General features: G+C 51.8%; 1 protein-coding gene across 1 annotated transcript; it reads right to left on the reverse strand.

Annotated features, from left to right (window-relative positions):
* Positions 1-275: 275 nt before the first annotated feature.
* Positions 276-13,715, reverse strand: AK4 (adenylate kinase 4). The gene is made up of 5 exons (XM_065842773.2): positions 12,455-13,715; positions 6,927-7,046; positions 4,464-4,636; positions 3,751-3,869; positions 276-2,996 (listed from the first exon to the last, which is right to left on the reverse strand). Exons 1-5 carry the CDS (start codon positions 12,597-12,599, stop codon positions 2,882-2,884), a joined length of 672 nt encoding a protein of 223 aa, XP_065698845.1. The 5' UTR covers positions 12,600-13,715; the 3' UTR covers positions 276-2,881.
* Positions 13,716-19,281: the final 5,566 nt, after the last annotated feature.

Consider the following 19,281-nt stretch of genomic DNA (forward strand, 5'->3'; position numbering starts at 1 on the left):
ACAGATATTTTGGATTGTATCTAATAAAGGAGTTGGCTGTAAGACAGGACCCAAACAGCAGTATTGCACCCAAACCCAAAACCTGGGGGACCCCCTTTACAGAGGGATTTTTTCTCATGTTCAAGTGGGAATGTTCTGCCTCCTCTTCTTCCCCACTTCTCCTCCTCCTAGGCTCCTACAAAGAAACCGAAGTCAGAAATAACCGCAGCCTCATGCAGAGCCCTGTTTTGAGCAGCGATGGGGTACAACTCACACAGACACTGCCAACACAGGGATAAGCAAGAGAAAAAAAGATTTATTTACATCATTTGAGCAGTAACACAGCTGCAGCAATTCACCAGGAAGAAACTCCAGGAAAAAAAGCTCAACATGACACAGCAGGGATGCCCCATGCGTGGAGGACCCTCCTCCCATCACACAGTATCTTGGGTCGGTACAAAATTGCTGTCGCTTTACAAAAGGTCTGAGATTCACAGTAAAATACCAAAGGAGAGCGCGGTGGGGAGGAACGGCAAGGGACACATATCGCTCCAGGAGCTCGTCCCTGCCGATATTTGGTCTATGAAAATGCACCGTATGACAACTCTTGTAGAAAAATCGATCCCGAGGGCTTGACACATGCACAGTCACGGGATTTCTACATCTATGATGGAGCTCAAAGCCTTTAAAATAAGCGCTTGGGCAGTTCTCCTGGAGCAAAGGCATCTGCACGCCCTGCCCTGCCGCTGGGCGCTGCTTGGGGCAAACCTCTCCGCAGGAGGCGTTTTGCAGGAGGGAAGGATGAGACACAAGAATCAGGCGAGGGACAGCAGGGAGCAGCCCCCCTGCCCGGCACTCAGCCTCAGCAGAGCCGTCCGCCGTGGTCAGGCTGCTTGTGTAGCCTAAAAAACACCCCCCACCATCTCCTCTCCACTATTAGGAAGAAAACAGCACCCACGTTTTGGCTATTTCTAGACTTGTGTTTAAAAATGGCCCAGACCTTCATCTGAGGGTTATGAGAAAAATTGAAAAATCTTTCTTAAATAGGATTTTGTTGCAGGGTGGAAGTTCTGTGTCGTCCTATCTTGGGAGCTCTGGGGGGATGGAAAGATCCGCAGGGACAGCGGTGAAACCTGATGTTCTACCCATTCCCACATGGGAAATTCCCATCCGAGTGGGACGCAGAGCATCCTCTGCAGCATCGCTGTCATGGGCAGCAGGCAGGCAGTGAGCAGGCAGAACACGGGCAGAGATCCCGCTCGGCAGATGCCCGACGACTTCTGGCTCTTTTTAGGAGAGCACCAGAGCAAAGCTGCCTCTGACCAAGAGAGCAAAGATCCTTGGAGAGCAGGAGGACACAGGGGGCTCAGCGGGGATAATGGACTCCCAGGGATGTGCTGAAGTTTTGCACACCCCAAAAAAGCCAGTTGGCTTCCCCTCCCCTGCTGCAAGGCTGCTCTCCAAGCAACAATAAAACCCAGTGACATTTCAGCAACAGAAACCTGCCCAGGCTGCTCTAATGAATCAAAGGGGTGTAGGGGAGCAACAGGTTTTCTGCCTCCCCACCAAGCCACCCTGGCAGACGTCAGCATGCTCTGCCAATGCCAGCAGCTTCCTGCAGAGTTCCCAAAAGTTGATGTGAAAATTCAGCACTTTTTTTTTTGTTAAACCTTTAAAAATTCACATCTTGCCTTTTTTTTTTTCCTTAAATATATATTCTATAAAATAAGGCAACTCGAGGACACAAAAAGAACATCCCCATTGCTTAAGTCCTGCATCTTGCCACCAAAGAGGGTTGCAGCACTTCCAGTGGAGAGCAGCCGCTCCACCCAGCTGCAAAGCTCCTGTGAGGAGGAGCAACACGCTCAGGTGATGCTGTAAATCTGGGGGAAATGCCTGGATATGGCCCTCGGCAGCCCCTGCACATGTCCTGGGGAAGGGAAGGCTCTTGTCTCTCTGCAGGTTCATGGGGAGGGAGCTGCATCTGCTGGGGATACTGCAGTGGGTACTGCTCGGAGAACATCCCATATCCAGGGGACCTCAGGGACAAAGGCAGCACAGAGGATGGAATGACTTGATTTCTCCCCAAACCTGAAGCACACATTAATCTTTGGGAGAAACTCTAATCTGTATCTTGTGGTATTAAAAGCTATAAACAAGGTAACCCCAAAAGAGTGCAACTCCTCCCCAGCGCAGATCCTGCTGAGTGTCACAGCATCTCATGAAAACTAGACAGTACAGCAGCTTTTTATAACAGAGGTTTCATCTCTCTCTATGGAAAAAGCACAACTGTGGGTTTTACCTCCAATGTTTTCCTTCTTCTGTGTGTATTAATGCTGGAAATGTGATATTCACATTTCTGAGCTTCATAGTGTAAATGTTTTCCATGTTGCTCACCAATTCCCACTGGGCTAAGTCTTGCTTTTTAAAGCCTCATTTCTGTGAGAAATAAATTTAATAGAAAATAATTTATATTTTAAAAAACAACAACATAGAGTACTCTGCGGGAAACGCTCCTGTGGAGCAACAGGATGGCACATTACAGGCTCAAAGACTGGGGTGGGTACGGGGGTGGCAGGGACATCAGGCAAGCTTGAGTAAACCCAGTACAATCATTGCCCAGGTTTGCATCACTGATCTGTGTGTACTTGGACCATAGGCAAGAATTCTTTATAGCCTCAAAAGAGGAAAAAACGCCCTTATTCTAGCAGACTTGACCTTATCAGCAAAGATCTTTTCACACTGATACTGGTTATTACCATGTAAACACCAATGTCACCCAGTTCACCCAGGGAAGGGAATTTAGATACCGCACGATCACCTAATCTGAGCACAGCCCCAGCACAGCACAGGGAAACCAAATCCATGATGGAATTAACTCTTGGTCCTTGTCACAAGGTGTTTAGTTCTCATCGTCCAAGAGAACAGGCGGGATCTTGCTGGAAAGCAGCGTGTAGACGTACGGCCAGATCTTGTTGGTCTCTGTGCCCGAGAAGGAGTGAAGGATGCCCCTGCTCCTGGGGGAGAGATGGGGTAGAAGTCAGTGCCAGCCCCTTCTGGGGACAGGAGTCATGGGCAGGGGACAGCCCGGCCAGGCTGGAAGCTCACCAAAGGCTTTTTTGGGTGAGAAAACCAGGATAAAGGGGATGAGCAGCAGCTGCGCCCATCCGCAGCTTTTGCTGGGAGGAGCACATCACATGGATGAACCAAACCCAGATAACCACGAAAAACCACACTACCCAGGAGAACAGCTTACGCCCCTCGCCCTAAAGATCGCTTGCTCTCTAAAGCACTTTGTAGACGTAAATCAGCAGGATTTATTCTTGTGCTTAAGCGAGTGGGAAAATAAGGCCCCTAATTCTGCCCCCACCCCATGACAGGCATCTTGGAGCTTCTCCATCTCTTGTGCTGGAGTTTGGTAGCCCTGATGGGCAGCACCTCTGTAAATACAATAAAATAGGTTTTCTACCGTGCACAGTGGACTCAGGGCGTCGAAGGGATTTGCACCACCTACTGCAGCCAAAAAATCTCTCCTATCACCAGCACCAGTAAAACCCTTTGTGGAGCTCAGCAAGACAAACAGGAGCTGGGAATGTGTTCGCATTGGCCTCCTCCCTCCAAACAGGCTTGGCTGCAATGAAGGGCTGGACTTTGTGCTGCTGAGTGGGGGCCGTGTCAGAGCCCCCCAGGCTGTTGGGACCAACCAGTGGAAACAGCACTTGTGCCTGTAATTATGGACACATAGTGGTTTATTCGCATGGTTCAACTCACTTGTATAACTCTATTACTGGCTTTGCAGCGTCTTTGTATTTTCGGAGCCTGGCAGCGACAGCCTCGGGCTTGTCATCCTCACGCTGGACCAGCGGCTCGCCCGTCAGGTCATCGACGCCCTGCGGGATGGCAAACACCATCATGGGGACGCGTCCACCACCCCAGCACCCACCACTGCCAAATGCACCGTCCTGCTCCACATCTATCGATCATCCTGATCCATATCTCTTTTCCCAAGTAAAAAGTGATAGGAAAGAGGAAACGGCCTCAAGTTGCGTCAGGGGAGGTTGAGGAACAATTTCTTCCCCAAAGGGCTGTGGGGCATTGGAACAGGCTGCCCAGGGCAGTGGTGGAGTCACCATCCCTGGAGGGGTTGCACAAATGTGGAGATGAAGTTCTTGGGGACATGGGGTAGTGCCAGGGGTGGGTTAATGGTTTGACTTGGTGACCTTTAGGGTCTTTTTCAAACCAAAATGATTCTATGACCATCCTCAGTGTTTAACATAAACCCCGTCTTTCCTAATGACATTTTGCACAGCTCCTTCGGGCTGGCTCCCAAGAGAAAAGCCCTCTGGGTGCTCAGCACTTGCTGCCTGGGATTTCTTCCCCGATGCTTTTTTGTGATGTCAGCTCACACAGAGAAAAGCTTCTCTTATCTTTTCCTTTTGTGCATCGCCCCCAGCTGCCACCACCGCGATGCCACAGGCTCTTACCTGGACCTGGGGCGGGTCAAAGTCCATGTTGTACACCCTCCCGCTGCCCGGGTGGACCCAGCGCGCACTCAGACGATCCTTCAACGTCTCGAAGGGGATGTTCAAACTGATCACCAGGTCCAGCTCGCAGATCCTGTCCAGTGCCTCGGCTTGTCCCAGTGTCCGTGGGAAACCTGTGCAGGTACCGCAACAGCAAGAGGCTGTCAGGAGAGGCAGGAAAGTGGTGGTGATGGAGCCAAAACCACCCACTCCGCAGCCCTGGAGCTGCAAAACCACCACGACTTCTTGCCGTAGCACCAGCAGCGTGAAAGACAGGGATCCACCATATGGCTGCAATAAAAAATAGCTCCTACAGCCCCAACCCCTGAAATACAACACATGGGTTGTCGTGGATTCGTGTCTTCCTGCAAAGTTGTGTCCGGTGCAGGGCTGGTGTCCCTGCACAGGGGCTGGAGGCGATGACAAAATGGGGATAAATGCTGGAATTACACAGCAGTCTGAAGGAAACAGAACACTGCACAGATGAATGACACACCTCTGGTTTACAGGGAGGACACCAAGGATGCTGCAATAAAATGGTTTGTACAGCCACCACCAGCTCTCTGAAACCCCCATCCTCCAAAGGCACCAGGCGATGCCTTTAGTTTGGAAAAAACAGCGAGGGGTTGGGAGCATCTGCTCTGGCTGCTGGACCACAACCAGGGCTGACTCTGAGCTCGTCCCCTCTACAGCTTTCTCTGCTGACAACACCCTTCACCCATTTTTGTAACCTTTTTTTTTACCTCCATAAAGCCCTCTGAGACTTTTCCCAAGCAGAACATTATCAGCAAAGAGCCTGTCAGGACACCAGCCCAATACATTTAGTCTGTCTTACCAAGCAAAGCCAGTCTGTTATTTATCAAATTGAAACAAATATGCTCCTTATCACAGTACTGCTGGAGTGGGGGTCTGACTGCAGCCACCACTCACACCCCCAGATTAATTTCCCCAAAAAATGAGGAGGAGGAAGGTGACAGTGCAGGGCTGCCAGCATCGCTGCCACCTGCGTTCCGATTCTAGCTTTGGAGGCAGCCCGTTCCTCAAATATCTTGGTATAAGCAAAAGTCAGCACACGAAGCAGGTGGTTCCCAAAATCCTCATTGCCAGCCCACGGCCAGAATTGTTTCACTCTTGCGGCATGACCAGATGCAAAGCTGTGATGCAACAGGAGCTGGCCGAGGGTCACACCATGATAAATAAACATTTTGAGCTGCAAGAACACAAATCTGAGCGTGTGAGTGCAAACCCCCATCGATGCGCTGAAACACCAGAGTTTTTAATACAACAAAATTTGTAATTGTTTAGGCAGTGCTTGTTGCTGCAATATATTAATCATTATGTTTCCTGATTAAGTGGCATTGTTGTAAGAATAATGAAATTTTAACAGTGAGGATTCATGGGCATCTTCAAGGCAGCCTAAAACTGCAGGGCTTGAGATCCCTGACATTCACCTTCTGAGCCCAGTGGGGTAACACTGCCAGACCCCCCGGTGCCAACACTGCCAGATCCTTGGTGCCCACTGGGATGAGAAGAGCTTGGCCAGACCCCAAGCCCCACCACAAGCCACCCCTTCTCTGGGGACACTCAGGGCCCCATGGAGAAGAAACCTGGCTCTACCACCCTCCAGTCCATGGCACTAGACCATGAACTTACATTAGTTGTAAACTATTGTGTATTTTCCCTGTGAGGACCCTGAGAGCTCTCCAAAAGCCCAAGTCTGTTATCAATCAACTGGCTCAGTCTTATCTTCGTATTCACTGACTCTTTCAAAGAGCTGCAGCAGGTTGGCAAGGGACGGCCGCTCTTCCCCATGTGTCACACTTGCCTGTGCCCAATACTGCACGTAAACACAACCTGCTGAGCCCTATCCCATCCCCAAAACCAAGCCCCAAAGTGATTTCTAGAGCCATCATCAGCACTTGCCAGGTCCCAGGCCTCCGGGAGCGATGTCCCAGGGCTGCTGGCAGCCGTGTCACTGCCAAGGGCTGCAGGAGCTCCCGGCCGCCCTCCGCTGCTCCTCTCACCACTCACCTTCCTGGTTTGCTCTTGGCCTCCCCTCCACCCGCACCTCTGGCGGCTTTGGGGCTGGGATAAGAACCTCCTCTGCACACAGAGCAAGGTGGTAAGAGGGTTTTTCTTGGCTGGCCTCCAGCCCCACTCTGCTCGCTGGCTTTGCTGTACAGAACACCCATCTCCTTGCCCTGCCTTTGCCTTTCGCCTTCCCGGACACGTGCCAAGGAGGAAGAAACATCCGCAAGCAGAAATCTCTGCCAGCAGGTCAGCTCCTGTCTCTGCCCCCACAGCCAGAAAAGGCACCTTCTGGCTTTTCTCTCTCCTGGTGCTGACAAACCATTAGCAGTAAAATAATGTTTTAAACGGGGCTGGGATTTTCCCATCCAGAGGGGATGCTGGCAGCGCACTCACCATCGAGCAGCCAGTGTTGGTCCTGCCGCTTCTCCAGCTCTGTCATCATCACACGTGTGATGACGTGGTCCGGCACCAGAAGGCCTCGCTCAATGTACTGCTTTGCCAAGACACCAACTTCTGTTCAAGAGCAGAAAAAAGAAAAAGGAAAAAAACCAAGAGCATGACATTTCTGCTTAAAAAATATCGCTCCCCCTCAAATTCTGCCCATTCTTCCAAACTGCTCTTCCAGGAGGTTTTCGGCAACATCCCTCTGCTCATAGCTGCTGCTTCTGATAGCCAGGGGCCACATGGTCCTTTTGGTGCTGTAGAAATGAAAAAGCCTGAAATACCTGAGAGCAGGAACCCAGCGAGCACCGGCCGTGCCAGCCAGACACGCACACCATGTGCCATGCACAGAGCCCCTTTGGTTTTGGGGATGGCACCGGTGCTGTTACAGGTGACACTGGCACGAATATCAAATGTCACAGACTCTGAACCAGCTGCAAGGGATGCTGCCAATGTCCACACAGATACCGGATGCCAATAATGCCTGCTCCCATACACACTGAGCCACAGTGGCAAATTCTGGTGCCTCACAGAAGGTTTCCAGTAAAGCCATGAAGACAAATGATGCACTTAAGCAATCCTTGCAGATCTGGCAGCATTGGCTCATAGGCACAAAGCTTCCATCATCAGGAGAAGCTGGTGTCATCGTTTATAAAGTATACGAAGGGGTGTAAATTCGCCATTTCATGTGCAAAACGTGGCAGTAAACAGGCATCGCCAGCGAGCTCATGCAAAACCCAAACGTCCAAGCATTTGTTAAATTGTTGCTGAAAGCAGAAGACAGTTTCCCATCCAAAGGGCTTTAAGACTTCAGAGGCTCAACTCAAGATACTCTCAGATAATACAACTATTTCCAAGATCAAACCCTTGGGAACATAATTGCAGTATCACTGCAAGGTAAATACCTCGCGTCGCTCAGCTGGAGCTGACAGCGCAGTAGGAGAAGCCAGCAGTGGTTTCTGCACAGGTACCACTGTGTCTGGATCCACCTTCATGGCACCACCCAGGCAGCTGCTGCCAGCAGCCAAAGTCGTAAGGGTTAATTCTGCTTATATTTTTCTTGCAGCTGGGATAAAACAGATATTACTTCAAGGAGAGATGCAATAAATTCAGTTGCTTCTTCCATTACTGTTTGCCTGAAATTTTCTTTTAGCCACTCAGAGACACAAAGAAACTGTTTGGAAAATGCAAATATTCTTTGCCATGATGTGTGACAAGCCCCGATCCTGCCACCAGAAGAGGTCTGGCCTCTTTCCTCTTGGACCAGGACCCCAACAACACCTCTTCTGCTCTCTTCCCACAGCACCTGAAAGAGCATTTGTCACCAGAAATGAACAATTTCGCAATCAGTTTTTGCAAGATTTCTGGTGAGGACAGCACATTTCAGCCCTCTGAAAGTACGAGTCCTCTCTAAACAATGCTACGGGATCTTGCATTTGGGGGCAGGCTCTGGTTTTCCAGCTTGCAGCGAGATGTCAAAGTGGGCAGGCACATGCACCTGCCCACGGGCTGAATTCCTGAGCTGCAGAAGGGGTGTTTTTGCAAGATGTACAGTTCCTGGAGAGAGTTCATCTGGTCTAATGGAGGACCCTGATGCAGCCTGCATGGCATGTAGGGCCGAGGTGTGCTCAGGAAACCTTGCAAGCTCCTGAAATGATTTGCAGAGGACAGCAGGCCTGGGCTGCTGGCCAAACCATGTTCCCTGCTTGGAAACCTGTCACCAAAACTGGGCTGGCAGCGGGCACCAAGTCACCGGTGCGGGGCTGAGTCACTGTGGGGACAGGGACTGTGTCCCCCTCCCTCTGCTCCATAAAGGCATTTCAGCTCACCCTGCTGGGCAGCTCTTTGCTGGGAGCCGTGGTAGCTGCCAAGCACTGAGAGCAGAAAATACCTGTTTTCAACAACACGTTTTTTGTTGCTGCCCGTACGTCGCCAGCGCTGCTGGCAGCTCTCCTGCTTGGGGAAGCAAAGGACGTGGGGATGGCGATAATACGTGACGCCTTACGCAACCAGCATGGAGACCTGCTAAAGCATAAATATTATTGCATCCGCCTACATTTTTTTAATATTTATTCATATGGCATGCAGATTGCCCCAGGGTTGCAAGGAAGGTGCTGGCTGGCAGGGCAGAGCTGCTCCCGGGGCAGAGCCTGCTGGCTGTGGGGGCTGGAGCTGCACAGAAGATCCTGCTGCCATCCCGATGAGGGCTGGGCATCCGAGGGACCGGCTGCTGCTCGGCAGGGCTGCTGGAGCCAGGCCTGGTGCTGCAAACCAAAAATACACCGAGCTGCGGTTGTGAAATCTGGAAATACAAACTGTAGGTTGAGCCGAGGCCCAGGGCTCTGCAGCACAGAATGACAGAATGGTTGGGGTTGGAGGAACCTCTGGAGATCCCCCAGTCCAACCCCTGCTAAAGCAGGTTCACCCAGAGCAGATTACACAGGGTTGGTCCAGGCAGGTTTGAATGTCTCCAGAGAAGGAGACTCCACACCCACTCTGGGCAGCCTGGTCCAGGCTCTGGCACCTCCCAGCAAAGAAGTTTCTCCTCATGTTCAGATGGACTCTCCTGTGTTTCAATCTGTGCCCGTTGCCCCTCACCCGGGCATTGGGCACCACTGAACAGAGTCTGGTCCATCCTCTTGACTCCCAGGTAGTGACAGGACAAGAGAAAACGGCCTCAAGTTGCACCAGGGGAGAGTTAGATTGGATATTAGGAAAAATTACTTCCCAGAAAGGGCTGTCAGGCATTGGAACAGGCTGCCCAGGGCAGTGGTGGAGTCCCATTAATCTAATGAGCGCGGGTTTAATCCACCCTTCAGACTCTCTGTGGCTTCCCCGGATGAGACCCTGACCTGCAGCCACCACCCTTGTCACAGCAACACCACGGACATCTCCCACCCACCAAGGCCATGAGTAACAAACCAGCTACCCAGGACGAGGAAGGGCGGGCTGGAGAGGCTGTTCCCAAACACAGTGCTCGGCCTCCAGACCCTGGACTTTCTGCCTCATGGCAAAACATGACTTTTTTTGTTTAGGCTACAGCAACACAATCTGGAGTTAATGGAGAGGTGGAGGTTAACAGGGCACCGACCACATGTGCACCAGCGCAGTTAAACTGCAACAACCCTGACTGGCCGAGGCCAGATATCACCCCGGTTTTGGGACCCTGAGACCTCTTTCCCAATGCAGATACTGCATCCAAGGCCGTTGCTCCCACCCCATTCCTGCTGGTAGGACATCACTTTGGGGAGCTGGAGCCTGATGTGGCCCCAAATTCTGACCCTCAGCCAAAGCCACGGGGAAAATAAATTAAGTTGTATTGCAAATTAACTGCTGAGTCCTGCTAAGACCCTGCGTACCGGGGCAAGTACTGGCCAGAGAAAGTGCTCACCACACTCCAGCACCGCTGCCTGGCACCAAAACCAGCTTCTAAGTCTTCCAAGATCTGAAAAAGGCCCTTTCTTACAGCAGAACAGCTACTCACTAAGCAGAACACTAATTAACAGACAGATGTCCGGTGGCGGATGTACTCAGAGGGTCGCTGTAGCTAAACTTCAAACAACCCAGCAGCAGCCGGGTGTTCAGCTGCTTCGCTCGGATTACTCTATAAACGCTGGACCTACGGGTCCCTTTGGGACAAGGATTCTGTAATGCAGCTTTTTATATCGAAGGGTGCCAGCTCCCCTAAAATGCAAAGGCAGCGGTGCAGATGATAAATGCAGGAGGAGACTCTCCTTGCACCTGGTCTCCCCCGGAGCTGGCACACCGCAGCGCTGTCATGTTACAGCTTGCCCAAAGCAAAGAGGAAAAAATAAAGAAAGAAAAAGCAAATAGCTGCAGCTTACTGAGAGCTGTAACCAGAGGCTGAGTCAAAGGTGGGACCAGAATTTCATGCCAGGTGTACCAAACTAAGGCTGATTTACTTCTGAGTAATTCTACCCACGTTTCTCAGTGTTGTTTCCTTTGGGAAAATGAATTTAGCCGATGTGCTCTGGGAAACACCTTCAGCTAACTCTGTTTACAGCCCCTTCTTTCTTCTCCAGTGTCCCCAGAGAAGCTCTACAGCAGGAGTATGAACCAAAATATAATATTCAAGAAAGACACTGATTTAGAGCTTGATCACGCAAGCTCCCAGGTGGCCACACAGTCTCAGCACGCTGCCCCGCTCCCGCATGCTGCACCTCTGCTCCCTTTTCATCCAGGTCTTTTGTCCTTCAGCCAAAGCAGTCATCGGAATTTTCCGAAATTTGAGCCTCCCTCCAAAGGAAATATTATTGTCCTTCTTATTTATAAAAGGAAATCTGGATATTTTTTAAATAGTGACCAGTGCAGGGACGTACTCAATGCCCCTGCCAGAGCGTACAGCTCTCCAAAACTTTTATCCCCCTCCCCCTTTTTTTCCTCCTCTTTTTGTTACATCTCTAAAAAGGGAAATTGCTTCTGGGTTCTCTTGGCTTGTTTTGTATCAATGCCGTTTTACCGTTCTGCCCAGTGAGTCAGCTTCCCCTCTGAGTTGGTCTTTCACACGTTAGCAGAGGAGTTGCTGGAAAAAGAAATAACGCTGGGATTGCCTAATGGCAGCTGCAGAGGGACCCAAACGCAAGCCAGGGTGCAGGACACCCGCTCCCGAGACTACTTGGGGCTGGGGAGCATCTCAGCAGCTGCACAGGATGCAAATACAGCAAAGACCATTCAGTCTCCCAAGGGCTTTGGACCTGGATGTCAAACACTGGACGGGCAGAAGCAACGAGCTGCTGCAACCCCTAAAGAGCTGAGTCTGAGGGGGGTGACCTGCGCAGGGTGGGTGCTGCACCCACCTCCCAGCTTTCTGGAAGGGAATTTCATAAGGAGTAGGGGACATGCACTGGCACCCCACAGAACCCCACGGGCTGTGCTGCAGAGGCTGGCACGGCACATCACGGCACCCAAGCTCAGCACCCCGCGACCTGCAGCGATTTTCCCAACGGGGTTTCCCCCGTGGACGAATGCACATTCTCCAATCCATCCCTCCCACCGTGGGTGTCGCGCAGGCACAGCACGCACCAGCATTTCAGCCATCTGCCATTCACTGCTTCGCAGTTTTTACCCCGTTCCTGTACAACCACCTAAAGCAGGATGAAGTTATTAATAACACACGACCTGTGCCCGTGGATGCTGCCTTTAACCATCGGTGCTCGAGCAGGCGGGTTATTCGTACCATACCCGCCTGACACTGGGATGAAACTACTAAACACATCGTGGCATCAGACCCACTTTTACCGGGCAGCTCCGTGAGCCCAGGCTGGAGGGAGGGCGATAGATAAACCCATGGAAATAAAACAACCTGTGGCGCATCCAGAGGGGGGTTCCCCATCCCATCTCCATCTTCATCGCATCCCCATCGCCGCCCCGTCGAAGATGTCCGGGGCTGGAGATCCCCCGCCCCCGGTCCCCGCCGGTCCCTGCCGTCCCCCGCGATGGGGCAGCCCCCGGGCACTCACCGCCGCCGCCGCGGAGGTTCTCCCGCAAGAACTGGCCGCTGGAAAGATGCTGGAGCCCGAAGTTGCGGGCGATCCTCTCGCACACCGTCCCCTTGCCCGAGCCAGGGGGTCCCAGCACCACCGCCCGCAGCAGCTTAGAGGCCATGACCGGCAGCCGGAGCCCGGGCCGGGTCTCTGCGGGGCAGGACAACACGTCAACCCGCCCCGACCCCCCCGCCGCCCGCCGAGCCGCCGCCGCGGTCCGTACACATCAGCAGGGCGAGAGGGGGGGGGGCACCGGCAGGCAGCGCCGCCCGCCCCCTCGGGCCGCGGCACCCTGGGACTTGTAGTCCCGCAGCCCGACGGGGCCCCCGCCGCATGGGGCGGCTCTGCCCGGCCCCCGGGGTCCCCGACGAGGGAGGGGATGCGGCGGGGGGGGGCTGCAGGCCGGGCTGAGGGTCGTACAGAAAGAGCCGGCGGTACTGGCGGCACTTTGGGCGACCGGTGCACGTCCCGCACGGCCACCACGCGTCCCGCACGGCCACCACGCTGGGTGCGGGGGGGTGTGGTGAACCCAACCGCCCATAGCTGTGCTCGCACAGAGCCCGGGTGCTCACGGGGGCCTGCGGCCGCAGCTGCGAGCACAGAGGCAGGGAACGCACAGGCTGCAAACGCACCGTGTGCAGACGCAGTCTGGAGACGTGCAGCCTGGAAACAGCCAGCCTGCTAACGCACAAATGCAGTCTGAGAAATGCCCAGCCTGCAAATACACGCTGTGCGAAAGCAGTCTGAAAAGAATGCACAACCTGTAAATGCACAGCGCGCAAATGCATTCTGTTAAGTGCACAACCTGTAAACGCACAGCGTGCAAGACGATGCACAATCTGCAAATATACGGCGTGCCAATGCAGTCTGAAAAAACCCGCACAACTCATTAATGCACAACGTGCAAACGCAGTCTGGAAAATGCACCACCTGTACATACACAGCGCGCAAAAAACACTCCCGAGCTGTAAGTGCGCCGCGTGCAAACGCAGTGTGCACACGCACAGCCTGCCATCTTCACGGGCGGCTCGAGGCTGGTGGCGACAGGACCGGGGACACCGCCGCGTGAGTGCACGCGTGACCCCGCGCCACCAACGAGACCCCTCCCGGGACTCCCCGCGGGCTGCGGCCCCACGGGTGCGTGCGCGCCCGCTGCCATGCAAGAGCGCGATTCCACCCGTGCGTCTGTCCCCGAGCGCCCACGCCCGCGTCCCCGCGGCGCGTCCCCGTGTGCGTGTCCCCGTGTCCGTGTGCGTGTCCCCCCCGCCCCCGGAAGCGCCCGTCACATGGCCGCGCGGCGCTGCCATAAACACGGCAAGATGGCGGCCCTCACGCTGCCCGCCCGTGCTGCGTCATGTCGCCCCCGGCCCCTCTGGCCGTCGCGCCCGCAGGTGGGTCCGGTCCGGCCCGGCCCGGCCCCGCGCCGCCCGCCGGCGGGAGGAGGGGGGAGCGCGGAGCCGCGGGGCGGGCGGGCGGTGGGGCCGGGGCGCGGCGCTCCCCCGTTGCGCACTATTATTTTCCGGGCGGTGTGGAGGCGGGCGGGGCCCGGCGGGGGGAGCGGGGCCCTTCCCCGGGTGGCTCCATCCTTGAGGGGGGCGGGCAGGCTCTGAGCGGACCGTTGGCCGGCGGTGGCTCCTGGCCCGCCCGCCCCCGGGCTCAGGTAACGAACCGCGGGGGAAAGTTGGGAGGGAGCGGCTGTGGGGCCGGGGGCCCGTCCCTCCTCACACGCCCCCTCTGTCCCCCTGTCGCACGCGTGTAATTGCTCATCGCGCTGTTGGATCCTTATAACTTGCTGTTTTTCTTTCCTCTGTAGGTTTTTTGTTAATACCGCACTAACCGGGATGGAGATCAGGTTTGCTCCTTGTGCACCCCGCCAGGTTTCTCTATAGACAGGGGGAGAGCGGCGTGTGGGGCTGGAAGAGTCTTGTCCTGTGCGTGGGGATGGGCTGTGGGCAGGGTACAGCGGGGATCCCGGCCGTGTGATGCTAAAGGAATCGTGGTTTGCAGGAAACCAAGTGAAAAATACATAGAATCGCCAGCCCCAAAGGGGCAGGAGGTGGAAGAGGAGTTTAAAAAACAGCCAGACACGTGTAAAAAGCTTCTAAATGCAAGAACTGGCAGCGAGTGCTGGAAACGGGTTTTAAAAAGTGTATGGAAATAGGCAATACCTTAGCAACACCAAGAGCAAAAAATGTGTATTAGACTGCAAAACGAATGTGGGTTTTGCCTAAAAAGGGGATTCTTCAGATGATTAATAGGGAACCCGCTTTGGCTTTTTGCATTATTGTATCTTTAGTCTGACTAAAGCAAAGCAAAAATCGGTGTGTGTGTTAGACGCGAAGAAACAAATCATATTTGCATTGGAGTAAGGGCTAGATCCTCTCTGGAGAAAATGGCATCAGCCTTTAGGATATGTGTGTAACTCTGTATTTGTGCCAAAAGGTGCCGGGAAGGGGTTGTTCACCTCTGTGGTTGTGTCTGCTCCCTTTAAATAGCGTAACAGTAACTGTTGGGGCATGGAATAAAATCTTTAAATGAGGGTCAAGGCATACTTGAATTAGAAACCAGCAATGCTTCTCTCATCGCTACAGCCTGTGAAATGTAGGATTCCCCATCCTACAGTGATTCCACTCTACTGAAATCTGTAGAATTTTTCTACTGGAATGGTAATGGTGGTGTGAAAACGCCTCGAAGTGAGAGCAAGTGGTTTGTTAATTAAGCAGTTTCCTTCCTTTTCAGAAGTCACCATTGTGTTCACAGAATTTATTAATATTTTTTACCAAGTGTTTTGTGTGTGTTCTTTTTTTTCTAGCAACAGCGGATTCTTTAAGGATTAATCTATAAATGGTGGCAAATCTGCAGGTTTCGAGATATATGTTTAAGTCATCTTACGTCAGTATTGCATAATCTGTTGACTGTCCCCTTTTTGTGTGATTTATGTTTGTAGTTTGTTTTAAAATGTACAAATATTTTTTTTTTTACACTGCGTGCTTCTCTTCGGATATTTCATGTTTGTCTCTCCATTGCCCTCTTGAGTTAAAAACTTGTAAGGCACCATGTTAATAGCTGGATCCAGCTGAGTGTTACGTATTTCTCTTTTAAAAACAGTCTCCATAACATCTCAGGATATGCTGTTTTCCAAGTAAGTTTATCAGAGTGTTAAACCAGTTTTGGAGTTTCAGCTTCTTCATGGTAGAAACATGAGAGCAACTTGTACTGATGAAGTCTGCCAACATCATAAATGAACTTTCTATAGAAACTTAATAACACATTAACTTTTACAATGTAAAACTATTGTGTTTTTTAAACTAATTTCAGAACTCAGTGTATTTCATTCCCTTAACCAGAGGGTAAGTGGCGGGGGTGTAGAAATAGTTCCATGATCTTTTCAGCAACGCCTGTTTTTAAGGAAAAAAAAAAAGGGGGTTAAAATATATGTTGATATGAGCTTATAATTTAAGTACTTTGCAGTGTTGTTTATTTCACAATTGGATCCTATGACCTAAAAATGCCAACTGCATCCTTGAGGCACCTTCAGGCTATGTCGCTTGTGTTGAGTGCTGCTCCCCTCCAAGCCATTGGCTGGCTGAGCCAGCCTTGGAATCGCGTGTGACAAACTCCGATGGAGCCCAGCTGTGTTTGTAAAGCCCCAGCGCCCGGCGGGCTCGGTGCAGCGTGTGGCACAGTCACGGTGTGGTGCTGCCCTCGTACTCACGCTGTGAGCGATCCCGCTCCTCCACTGCCGCCAGAGTAGCTCTGGTAACTGCCTTGGCTCTCTGCCATTCTGCCCACTGACTGTCTGCTTCGTGACATTCAATACTTGAGTAGCATAAACCAAATGCTTTTTTCTAGCTCCGGTAAATTTAACAGGGAGAGGGGGGTGGCCCTATTCTCTCTAGTGGTATCTGTAGAGTGGTTAGTTACCTTTTCTCCGTTAAATCCAGTGTTTGACCAGAAGAACCTACTACTTAAATGCTTTGCAGAAGCCACAGTGGTCATTAAGATAGCACTAATCATCTGGATAATTTTCTGGACTGAAAGCTTACTTCTGTTAAACTCTCCTGAGCCTTTCAGCTGAGCGTCCCTTGGGGTGACACGGTTTTTTTTGGGATGCGTAAGGGATTGCGGATATGGAGGACGCACTGGCTGGGCAGTGTTGCGGAGGGGCTGCGCTGACTGACAGGCTGCCCTGGCTCAGTTATCACAGTGCTGATGCTGTCTCTTGTAAAGGTACAGTACTGTGATAACTGAAGGATGGCAGCCATCTGAGCTTCACGGGGCCCTGCGGACCGACAGACGTACAGCACAGTATCCTGCTGGAGTGGAGTGTACTTGTTTAAAATGCACCCCTTTGCATAGAAGTCAGAGGTTTTATTTGAATAAAGTATTATGCTTTATGTAAAGTTTGCCTGTTGAGTGTTTTGCCTTGGAAGATCTTCTAGAAATGCTGTGCTTTTTCCAAAAATGGTTCAGAAAGCAGATCTCTGTGCAGCGTGGCAAAGTATTAAAGAGCAGAGGGGCGGGTCAACGGGTAATACTTGGTACCAGTACAGACAGAAATGACTAGCTACACAGAAAACAAAACCCTGTTTTGGTGCTTTTAAAAATAGTTTAAAATGTCAGTCTTGGCTAATTGGTCTCTTAACTCATTTTTTGTATGTCTCAATATCTGGAAATAGATGGTGGGATGGGTTATTTTGCCCATGAAGTGGGTTGTTGATGCAGCTGGTACAGGGTTTGTTTGGGACTTCTTTGCCCCAGTGAGTGGGAAACTGCAAATTTCCCGGGTAGTTTCTCTAGCAATGTCATCGAAATACCTAGAAAGGAGGAGGTTTTAATGGAACCTACTCTTGGCTGCAGCAGCTGTCTGTTTTTTGTGCCATGTGAATTCAATGGTGGTGGAAGGCTGAGGGTTTATGTGTCCTGCAGTGCTGGGACACGACAGCAGAGGGGCCCCGCGGGCCAGGTTGTGTTGAGGAGTGTGAAATCTGAGGGTTTTTTGATAAAAATAAGCAGAGACGTGCAGATGTTAGTGCAGTGCCTGTTCCCATGAGCCCCCACCCCCAAGGGAGTACATGGTCCTCAGCCTGTGGAGGCTGGAGGCTGATGCATCAGTTGCAAGAGGTCACAGTTTATTCTTGATATCACGCTAAGTGTGGTCATTAACCCCGTGGTGTTTAGAAAACTCTTCCTTCTGGACTGGATGGTTCACGACTGTCCAGGGCCTTGCCCTGCGCTTCCCTGTGGAGCCCAGGCTCCAGGGAGAAGATGGGGACGAGTTCAACCAGCACTCTGCTCCAAGATGGCAATTACATGGTTGATGTTACTGCTCCAGTGTTCTTCACTGGAAGCTGTTTCTGCCAGACCGTGCTGTTGGCGATGTCTGTTGGCCCAGATGAGGTTGGTGCTGTACAGCCGTGGTGGAACATTTTGCCAGCGTGCGTCATTTAAATGGGGGGAAATTATTACTAGTGTTATGATAGCAGCTTGAGTCTGTTTCTGGAGGAGGACTCTATTGTACTAGAAGCTCTGCAAATGATAAAAAAGACATCCTGCTACTAAGAGTTTAAGTTCTATATAGATTAAAATCTGAACAGTCAACCCTCAGCTTCCTCTCTGCCTCTTTCCGAAGCCTGCAGGCAGCCCTTGACCTGGGCAGGAATATCCTCACCCCAAAAAGCAGAGGTGGTCACCACCTGTGGTTCAGCAGCCATCCTTGGACACCAGCGTTCTTCCCTCATGCACCGCGCCATGTTTTGGTTGCAGGATGGATGGGAGACAAGAGGGGCTGTGGGATCTTGGGGGTGTGAGTGTTTGTAAGCTTGCAGGCTGTCCAGGGCTGGGTTTGATCTCTTTTTAGCTATTTCTGTTGTTTCAGGAGCCAGCAGGTGCTCTGGGAACATGTCTCTTCTTTCCTGGGTGAAAGGCAGGTGACCAGTGGAGTTTGGAGCTGGAAGGAGTGGGGTGTGCACCCAGCTTCTCCTGGTGCTGCCCCAAGGATGGCTTTGGATGTTCTCTGATGAGTACAGTCAGGATGCTGACTCAGACTAAAAACCAAAAAGTTCTCTTCATTCCTATGGGAAATAAGTGCTCAGAGCCAGATAGAAGGTTTGTTATGGACCAGATCCAAGGAATAAAGTCCCTCACCTACCAAACCATGGGTCAGGTTTGAGGGTGAATGAACAACCTGGGTCATCTGGTGGGACGTGCAGCAAAGCTGCTCACTGTGTGCTGCAGGACATGTCATATTCTGCTGAGAGAGAGCAAAGAGGCTGTTCAAATGACATGTGCCTCTGGCTTCAGCTTGTGATTCTCGTTTCCTGTTACAAGTACAACTTTGAGCTCTGGCATGGGACAGGAACTGCAGCGCTGTCTGTGCCTGAAAACAACACCTCTGCCATCAGATTTACTGGGAGCCTTTATCTCGCTCTCGAGCTCAGCGGACGTAGAGTCCATCTCTTTTTCCTGTAGCTTCCTACTGATACAGTAATGGGACAGACTTATTATAAATATTGAGTTTGCTGTATCTAAATATTGCTACATACAAACAATGAAACTATCGATAAAGTCTTTTTTGGCAGTGGAGCACTTCCTCCCACGAACCGTATTAAAGCAAGATGTAAACAACATGGGTACAATGATAAATCGCATCACTTTCTGCTCAAAAATACGGTCTCTGAGGACCATCAGTTTTCTGATAAAACTTTCTCTAATTTATGGGTTTGATCCCAAGGCAAGGCAGTTTCCTTGTGACACGTCTCAGCTGTCATTCCAGATGGATTTTTTCTAACCCAGTGGTTCTC

The sequence above is a fragment of the Patagioenas fasciata genome, chromosome 6 (genome assembly GCF_037038585.1).
Source record: "Patagioenas fasciata isolate bPatFas1 chromosome 6, bPatFas1.hap1, whole genome shotgun sequence".
Classification (NCBI taxonomy): Eukaryota; Metazoa; Chordata; class Aves; order Columbiformes; family Columbidae; genus Patagioenas; species Patagioenas fasciata.

What these genes read in the sequence shown, in the direction of transcription:
- AK4 (XM_065842773.2), bottom strand. Translation starts at nt 12,599, where the DNA reads ATGGCCTCTAAGCTGCTGCGGGCGGTGGTGCTGGGACCCCCTGGCTCG. An exon ending in TTGACCCGCCCCAGGTCCAG is followed by an intron (nt 3,870 to 4,463) that starts GTAAGAGCCTGT and finishes GCCATCCCGCAG; the next exon opens with GGCGTCGATGACCTGACGGG. An exon ending in CCAGTAATAGAGTTATACAA is followed by an intron (nt 2,997 to 3,750) that starts GTGAGTTGAACC and finishes TCTCTCCCCCAG; the next exon opens with GAGCAGGGGCATCCTTCACT.